Raw genomic sequence first — 10219 nt, forward strand, 5'->3', positions numbered from 1 at the left:
TTACTGTTACTTAAGGTCCGCGGCTCCGAACCATAGTAAAGGGACCTCTGGCTAATATGTCGGGTTCCCTGTCGGGCTCGTAGCTGAAAAATAGCTTTACTTTGTTGTGTGGGTCAACTTTTCTTGACCCACACAACAAAGTGAGAGGTGAGAGACAGAGAGAGGCGTTGAAAGGCTGCTCCAACAGAACCTATTGTATTGGAGGAAAACACGAACACAGTGTACAGTCGAGTCTTAATAGCCTACTTACAACTGGGCTCATCAGGCACTCTTTTTGGCTGCATTGGTTATTATGATATTTACCTGCTTCCATCTCCCGTTTCTGGTCGGTGACAGCTCGTACTTTTCCACTCTCCTTTTTCTCCCTCCTCGCGCTCACAGACACATAACGGGTATGGCAGTCCATTCTCCCTGCAGCACGGACTACACTGCCCATGAGGTTACATTCTTTAGGGCGATGCCTGTAACACTCTGCCTATTGCCTTCATATTAAATCATTAAAAAAAATATTTCTTCACGTCATTATGAGACACGAGATTGAGATACAGGCATTAGAGCCTCTTAATGCGTGTTTTGTTTGGGTTTCCAAAAATAGAGAGGGCATAGACTAACATATGAAACAGGGAAACACCGCCGTGTAATCCCTGCATTTCAACAAAGTAACAGTATTCTGAATACTACCTTTTTAAACGGTAACCGTAACGAAATAAAGTTACTCATATTTTGTTTTTTAAATACGTAACGATGGTACATGTATTCTGTTACTCCCCAACACTGCCCATGTGTTTCCACTTCCCCTGATCACCTCCTGTCTGTATATAGTCTGTGACTTTTCATTCTTTGTAATGTTGTCTGTTATGTTTTACACCATGTTTCCAGGTTCCCGTGTTTAAAGTCCTTTTTTTTTTCATGTTTAATTGTAGTTTAACCAGTTTAGGTTAGTGTTTAGTTTCGTATTGGTTCACCTTGCCCTTTGTTTTGCACCTTTTGATCAGCCTTCAATAAACAGCTTGCCTTTTGTTAAGATATAGATTTGCTTCTAAGTGTCTGCATTTGGGTCCTCCTCCTGTCTCCACATGGCCTGCCAGTGCAGACAGTGACAGCACTAGAAGATACAAAACTTTCAGACTGACTCTGCTGGAGGAAACAGGACCGTAAATTTCTGGGTTTAGAGAAGCTCTCTTTCCCCTTTTCCTTTCTCCCTCCCTATCTCTGTATGCAGGCCTGACCGGAGTGCAAGAGGTGGTTGCCACAGTAATGAGAGCGTTTCCTGCAAAAGGGTAATCTCTATATAAGGAGATGTCCAGAGAGGTGCAGAGGAAGAAACGTGAGCTGGTATGAAACATAAGGCCACCCTCAACTGATTCTTCCAGTCATGTTTTCATTCGGTTTCAGTGACCCGCAGTAAAGATGTTTACTGCCTGTGTGTTGTGCTCTTTGTTCATTTGGGCCCCCTGAGTGAGCAAAGAGACACGCTAGCCATTTTTCAGCTTGAACCTTTAACTGCTTAATAAATGTAAGAAAATGCACTTAGAACATATTTGTCTCCTCTGTCTCAAAAATGAACACAACATTTGTCTGATTTTTTTTAAATTATTATTTTGTGTATTATTCTTCTAAGTTGTGTTTTTGGTGATTTTTTTCAGTGATATATTATTTTATATTATTTATTTTATGCTTTTTGTTGACTAAGTTGATATTCTAAAACAATTTATTTCATTTGATTTATTACATTATTTGATTTATTACAAGGTCTACAAATCTCCTTCCAGTATGGCTGGAGGAGGGCCAGCCTTAGCAGATGCACAACACGTACAGTTCATGGTTTTCTGTATTTCTATATATTACAGTGTTTGAAAGTAAAGAGCCCGGAGATCCAGAACTGTCTTCTGCCTCTTACTTATGAGCCAGAACACAAAGCATTGGTTGGAGTAGTGCACACGAATGGGTTACAATAACAATGCATGTGTTTTCTAAAGAGTAAAAGTTAGAAACAGCAGAATATAGAGCAGGAAAGTAGAATGGTTAAAATAGCACAAATTCGCAGAAGTAGTAATAGAATAAAACACGTATGTAAGCAACTTGAAGGAAAAAGAGGAAGAATAAAGATTAAACAGAAACAGAACACAATTGTGTGAATTGTTTACAGCATTTACAGAATTAATAATCAGCTAGGAGACTATACACAAGGGAGACAGCAAGATGGACATCACAACATGACACCATGAGAAAATTTTTTTTGAGAAATGCTTTTTGTTTTTTGCATGAATAACACCTTGTTGTGACAAAATTCACTTTTTTTTTTGAGACAATGAGCACAAAGACAAAGCAAGAGAACAGGCTGTTACAGGCTGTCGGATACTGGCGCCACCAGTAGGCAACGGGTGAAGTGTCATGCCCAAGGACACATTGACCAGGACTGTCGGAGCCGGGGCTAGAACCAACAACCTTCCAATTACAAGACAAACTGCCAACTCTTGAGCCACGATCGTGCATTTATCTCTGTCAACATTTTTGTCTCTCTAACACTTTAACAAATGTAGCTTTTTAAAAAGCATGGTGAGGCAGGAATCCTGGGTTTGTGTGGTGTGTGTGGAGTTTGCATGTTCTCCCTATGTTTGCATTGTTTCACTCATTCTCTAGTGGGTTATGATCATTCAAAATTCCCCATAGGTGTAAATGTAGTTGAAAATGGTTGTCTGTCTGTGTGTTAGCCCTGTGTCAGACTGCCAATCTGCCTCTGAACACATGCCAAGAAAACTGGGTGGCCTTCAGTGATAGTTTGTACGAAGTTTCTTCAGAGCAGAAATCCTGGGAAGAAAGTAGACGAGACTGCCTTAAAAAAGGTTCAGACCTGATGATCATCAACAGCCGAGAAGAACAGGTTTGTGTGTGTGCAAGCATAGATGTGTGCAGAAGAAAGGATGATGATACATCACTTTAAGTTCTGAATGTGTACATTTAATTTTTCTCTTTCTAAATAAAGAACTTTGTGAACAAGTTCAAGAAGCATTTGTGGATTGGACTGACTGACTCAGAGACAGAGGGGATATGGAAATGGGTGGATGGGACTCAAATGACTACAAGGTTGAAATAAAAATTTTATCTCTTTCTTGTCCATAAAGTCTTTTTATGTCATCAAGTACATTAACAAAATTATTTGGTTAATATCTTGTTACTAAAAACCAAAGACTGACTGACCTGTTGAGTTTAACTCTTATAATTTTATCTGTATTTCAGCTACTGGAATAGTGGGGAACCAAATGGTGGCAGAAATGAAAACTGTGGAGAGATAAAAACTTACAACTCAGAAAACAGCTTGAATGATGCACCATGTTCCAGTGCAAAATTCTGGATATGTGAGAAGAGAGTTTCTCCATAATTTAACATCCACGCCCAACAAATACTGCAGAACACAGAGCCATGAGATCAACTTCTGAAATGAAGCTGACCAGAAAGCAGTGGACACTTACAGCGAGTAAAATAAGTCACCAATTTTCTGAGTAAACATATTTCTAAAGGCATTCTATTATATTTATAGACCAGCATCAGACTTTAAAGTTCTGATGCTAGTCTATAAAGCTCTGAATGGTTTAGGACCAAAATACATCAGTGACCTCCTGACCCAGTATGAACCTTCCAGATCCCTCAGGTCATCTGGATCCGGTCTTTTATCAGTTCCCAGAGTCAGAACCAGACACGGAGAAGCTGCATTCAGCTTTTATGCTCCTTATATCTGGAACAAACTCCCAGAAAGCCTCAGATCAGCTGAAACACTCAGTTTATTTAAATCCAGGTTGAAGACTCACCTATTCTCAGCTGCATTTAAATAAAGCACCAAATCCACACTTAAGCTTAAATTCAGAACTTACATTTTAACTACTGATTTTATCTACTGTTCTGATTTTATCTGTTTTGATTCTATATACTGTTTTGTTTGTTTGTTTGTTAATTAGTTAGTTAGTTAGTTAGTTTGCTTGTTTTAATCAATTTTAAATCATGCTTTTTATTTGTTTTTGTTTCTAATGTCTCTGTAAAGCACTTTGAATCACCTTGTTGTTGAATTGTGCTATACAAATAAACTTGCCTTGCCTATATAAAATTCTTGCCATGTCAGTAACAATCCACCCAGTCCATACAAGTCATTATTACAAGCATGTATAATAATGAAAAATGACACGGAAAAAGTATTGAACACATGAAAAAGGTGCAAAAAGGCATGGAGAGCTGTGACACCAGCTGAACTGTATTAGTAATAAGAAAGCAATTCTGTCACTTAGGCAAATTACTATCAGCTGGTTCAGTCTCAACTGATGGGCTATTGTTAGATTTGTATTGTTGATTATCATTTATGCTTAGAAATATCTGCTCATATATGCGTAGTTTTATAATCAATGTCATGTTGGTAGAGGTTTGAGCCTTACTAGCCTGCAAACACTTTGTGTGCATTCCAGAGTGTTCTGGCATTCACACCCACACCCTGGGAGCATGGGAGAGGTCGTACCTTCTCTTATTGTTTTATGGTAGGATAAACGTAGCTATGTCAGTTTTAGGCTAAGTGCCTTTTGTTTAGATGAACTGCTGGACTTCCAGACCAGCAGGTTTAGCGAAGTCGTTTATGGGGTCACACTCTGACACCCCCCCCCCCCCCACACACACACACACACACACTTACACACACTTACACAACGCACAGGCAAGGTACTCTTTGTTTGTATGTAGATTTCATATGTTAATGAAGCTATGTATATTCATGTAACCTCAATAAAACAGCAGTGTTACGGGGGAGCAGACGAGAGCGACTGGGGTCAAGTGAAAGAACGGCGCTTGTCGTGGTTCTCTCCCTCATATATGAGTAACACAAAGAACTTTGCCTACTTGGTGTTTAATGCTTTTTGCTGTGTAACTGAATCGTCTTGAACGTTCCAGCGAATGGGGTTAAGCTACAAACCTATCAACTATAAAAAGCTGTGTCATTACTGAGGTTTTGCTCAACAAACATCTCATGCTGGGTAAAACCAATGTGGTCTCTTGAGACTGTTGCAACACATATTGATAACATTGGTTACAGAAGGATTTCTAAACTACTGAAGGTTGCAGTGAGCACTGTTCCCAGTCAACACACATATGTGGGGCCCAAATAGGGAGCAGCAGGGCTAATATTTGGGGCCCACTTGGGAAACCCAACTGGGGTCCAGCTAATTTTGTCCTCAGTTTCCATGGTGGCCCCAAATGTGTTTTCCTAGATGGGTTTATGCTGGGTCCCAGATAAGCCCCAAATCAGGCCCAGTCAAAAAAAATATATGGGGCCCATATGGGTAGAAGCAGATCTGATATTTGGGGCCCACTTGGGTTACCCACGTGGGACCCAGCTAATTTTGTCCTCAGTTTCCATGGTGGTCCCAAATGTGTTTGCCCAGATGGATTAATGATGGGACCCGGATGGGCCCCAAATCAGGCCCAGCCAACAAATGAGTATGGGGCCCAAATGGGTAGAAGCGGGTCTGATGGTTGGGGCCCACTTGGGTTACCCACCTGGCACCCAGCTACTTTTGTCCTCAGTTTCCATGATGGCCCCAAATGTGTTTTCCCAGATGGGTTAATGATGGGTCCCAAATCAGCCCCAGACAACAAATGAGTATGGGGCCCAGATGGATAGAAGCAGGTCTGATACTTGGGGCCCACTTGGGTTACCAACCTGGGACCCAGCTATTTTTGTCCTCAGTTTCCATGGTGGCCCCAAGTGTGTTTGCCCAGATGGAATTTTGGATAATGTAAGTAAACTATAATTTAAATCACCTGTACAACAAAGCCAGTTTATCTTTTTTATTAATACTGATTACTATGAAATTTTAAAACAGTATGCTTTTTTATATAATGCATTTTTTTGTTGGGAGAACATGTTGACAAAAATGTCCACAGTATACACAAAACAATAACAAATAAATGTTATACAGTTTAAAGGAAAAACAAATGCAGCAAACCACAGCTTCTCACTCATTCACCAATCCATTGGTCCTGAAAGAAATAAAATAAAATAAAAAATTAGTGCATTTTCACAAACAAAATCAGATTTGCAATAGTACTGGAGTTGTTTTGGAGGTTGTGCTGTTCAAGTTGTTTGACCTCCTACATTGAACTCTTTGAAGACCATGAGTATTCATGGAAACAGAAAAGCTATTTACAAAATGATTTACCAAGTAGGCACTCAAAAATTAAATTAATGTGAAATATTTTACCTTATACCATCTGAATTGAAGACAAATGTTTAAAAGACGTCTACATAGTTACAATAATAACTGGTGTTGTGGGCTGTCTCAGTGATCGGCACAGAGCTTAGAACAGGCAAGTGGTTAACCAGTTTTTTGCATGGTGCAGCACCTCATAATGAACACAAAACAAAATAGTAAAATGTAACAAGGGCTACATCTACCAAGGAGAAACCAGATTCCACTTCTTGAGGTGTGTGCCAGGCGGGCGCCAATGATTTTCATGTAAATCAAAAATAGGGCCATCAGATAAATCAGTGTGTTACCCATTACACTGGTAAAAATACAGGCTGGCTCTGGAGTTCCTGGAGCTTATTCACATTCTGTGAGCAACCAAAAAACTGTTTAGTGAGAAACTTCTTCAAGTATGCTGCAAGCCAGAAAGAAACGTGGTCATTCCTGCCAGCAGCCACCAACCTCCAGAACAACATGAGCTGATGGTTTCATCTCCACAATTTGTACAGTCTATCTAAACCACATGTGTCAAAGTCAAGGCCCGCGGGCCACATCCGGCCCGGCGTACATTTATATCCGGCCCGCAAGATAATTTTATATAGATGTACTATTATTGTTATACATGGCCCGGCGATATGAGGCGCTAATAATATACAAACTACAAATCCCATAATGCAGCGCTGCAGCCTCCTTGCTGACCGCTAGGCTAACTGGGAACATTCCCGCGTCAATCAAGTCAAACTTCTGTTATTGCGAAGCCAGCCGCTCACAATGGTGGAGAGAAAAGTTGATTCTGAATGACTGCAGCTGTAGTGAGCATCCGTTATTCAAACATCAACAAAATATCTTACAACTAATGAACTTACCATATAGCACTTCAAAAACTTTAAGCCCTCGAAATTCCCGCTTTCCATGGCGCCCAACGAAGTTATATTGCCTGGAAAGAGCATTGTCCATAATGAAGGCCATCATTCTTCTGGTGGCTTCATCAACAGTGCTCCCTCCGATCTCTGCCACAACAGCAACCTTAGGACACGCAAGGACAATAATTTTACTGACAGTAGTACCATCAGTCACACCAAGTCAAACACTGTCTGATGCGAATGCAAAGAGCTAAATGATTCACCAAAAGTAATTTCTTAAGTTTTGGGTTTGGCATTGTACAACTTATAACTAGGTAATGTTTGTTATTTAAGTTATTTTATTAACAAAAATAGCAACTTTTGTTCAGCTCTCCTCCCACTCGTTCATTGCACTGACCATGTTCGAACAAACAGCAACTCTCCTTGATCATAACTGCTAGTATGAAACACAGACTGATTGAGGCATTAATCATTGAATATTGTTATTACATCATTATTATTTACCACTTCTTTTAGGAAGACAGGGTCTGCCAGTTTTTGCTCCAGTGCTGCCACATCTGCTACTGTCCGGATGGGAAATACAGCACCCTCGGGTAATGCTGCAGCAACTGGTCCATCACGTTGTGTAAGGAGAGACTGTAGCATTCGACTGTGGACCCTCTGAGTGTCCTTAATGTCTTCCAGGAGGGTTAGAACACGTACAAACATGCTTGTATTGGTGGCTTGTAGAAGTTATCTTGGAACTGGTTGTGAAACCACAGGTGAAGGAGTTGAGGGTTGTAGCGGCTGAACAAATAGATGAGTGATGTTCAGGAAGGGAGTTTGACTTGAATGTCTATTCTCCATTGCTGATGGTGGTGAGGTCTCTGGCTGTTCCGCAGTGTTGTCCCAATCCTCATCGGAGCTCGACGGGATCACTGGCCTTAAAAAAACAAACAAACAAACAAACACAAAATACAACAAACAAACACACACACACACACACACACACACACACACACACACACACACACAAATAAATAATAATCCAAACACATAATTTAGGGTACTGGTTAGTCCTACAAACTAAAAACATTAATGTATATAATGGCATCAAAAAAAAGTCTAAAACAGATTTTTAAGTCAACAAGTTATAAAGTGCCATTTTGAAATCATATCTGAACCTGATGAGGAACAAGGGTCTGCTAAAGAAACTGTCAGTTTGTTTTTGTTTCTTATAATCTCAATAATAAATTTTTGCTTTTAAGGTGTTTTTAACATAATTACCTCCTTTTCCGCTTCCCTTTTCCCAATCTGCTTCCAGAATCCAAATAAATTCCACCCAGGAAGGTTTCTAATGGGAAGCAGGAAATGCTGTCTAAAGGGCCAAACTTCCGTACATCTTGAGCTAGGTGTATTAGAGAATGTATATTATAACCAACAAAGTCAAGACCATAAATCAAAGCAAAATCTTTCACAAACTGCTTCAAAACATCCTCTGCATAATCACAGTCAGTTATCAATATACAAATCAGGACTTAGAAGAATTCTTATAGATACAGATAACAGTATAAAGTATCTATACATTTGGCTTGGTATATTATTCAGTAGAACAACTGGGCTTGTGTAAAGCAAAACTTGTCTCAATTCAGTTGCTTTCCACGTGCTAATTTCAATGAGAGACCTTGGTTTCCTTGCAAAACTTTAAGGCAAATATTGCCTGACAGAAACCATGAATGCTGAAATCAGTTAGAATTTGCATAGACTGTCTGCATTTTCGGGGACCTTTTAACCAAAGATAAATAAGCTTGCGCATTACCCCCATATCCTACACCCAGCTCGTTCAAAGTGACACCCCAACCTGGTGCTCTTTGTTGGCCATAGCACAAAGTTTCATCAGTTCTTTAATCAACAGAAATTTCATGAAAACATAATCTTTAGCATGTTCATCGTAATCATAGTGCTCTTCCTCAAGTGTTTTATTCTCAAAAGAATCAGAGTACAAAATTAAGTCCTGATGATGCTCTGACTCATTTTCCTGTGAAACGAGACTAAAATGTTCAACAACTTTCTGAGCTATTTTCCTCTGAGCTCTTTGTCCTCTCAAATTGCTCCATTGCTTTCTGAAAGACAGCTCACAGATTCTGAAGCTCCAGGTTTCATCACTCTCCAACCAAAATTAACTGAACCAGCAGCAAAAGAAGATCCAAACTACGCTTCACATTTGATAAATACTGTCATTAATTCCCTCTTGCTGTCTTGTTTCCACCACGATTGGGGGAAAAAAAAAAAAAAAATCACACTTCCTGCACAGCTCTCTCGTAGTGTACTTCAAGAAAAGTTTCCCTCATCTGAAATATGTTTTCCACATTATTCCCTTGCTTATTATACATCAGTGTACGGTAGTGCTTAGCGCTGTTGTCAGTTGTTTTTTTTTTTTGTGCCAAATTATGCCAAATTGCAAAAAACTCAGCTTGTTCTCTAATAAAACCTCTAAAAAAACCTCTGTAACCTTGCTCTGCTTTACTTCAGCAGTATCAGGTAATGTTCATATATTGATTCATGGTTTTCTTCAGTTTTTGTTCAACTGCAGAATATTTCTAAGGCTATCTGATTTAAAAAGCCACTCCAGGAAAATCTCCTCTTTTTCTGTGTTATAAAGACATCTGCTGTGATGCTTACACCAGCCTTAAAAGCTGTTGTATTACAATAAAAGACCCTGACATCGCTTTATAAAGTAACAATTCTAATTGTTACAAACTCAAAAAAAGATTCCTACTAGTATATTTCTGGCATGCATCAAATTTTAAATAGAAATGAATTTTGAAATATACACTGCTTCTTATGTCAAAGTCTGTAAAAATAAAGAAAGAAAGAAATCACACATAACCCTTGCTACTATTCACTCCACTGTCCAACAGCAAAATCAAACCAATATACAGATATTAATAACATATTAATGTAATAGTGTGACTATGCAATTTATAAGTAGCCATAGTCATAATCAAACAACAAACATCTCACGTTTTGAGATAATTGCAAACCCTCCTGGCCAATAACCACACAAGCTGTTCATGCAGGAAGGTTGATAAAGGAGCATGCACAAAATTAAAACAAATTTAAGCCATAATGAAACAAATTAAAATAACAGTG

The 10219-nt window shown here is 39.2% G+C and overlaps 1 protein-coding gene across 1 annotated transcript; it reads left to right on the top strand.

The window, feature by feature from the left end:
* Positions 1 to 2689: 2689 nt before the first annotated feature.
* Positions 2690 to 3512, top strand: LOC120729251 (CD209 antigen-like protein A; the record flags this gene model as incomplete). Its single annotated transcript, XM_040024792.1, has 3 exons — positions 2690 to 2884; positions 2987 to 3087; positions 3241 to 3512. Coding segments are annotated over 3 exons (438 nt in total), but the record flags the coding sequence as incomplete, so codon positions are not given.
* Between the last annotated feature and the right edge of the window lie 6707 nt (positions 3513 to 10219).

Source organism: Simochromis diagramma, unplaced genomic scaffold, assembly GCF_900408965.1.
Source record: "Simochromis diagramma unplaced genomic scaffold, fSimDia1.1 OVJJ01000302.1, whole genome shotgun sequence".
In the NCBI taxonomy this organism is placed as follows: Eukaryota; Metazoa; Chordata; class Actinopteri; order Cichliformes; family Cichlidae; genus Simochromis; species Simochromis diagramma.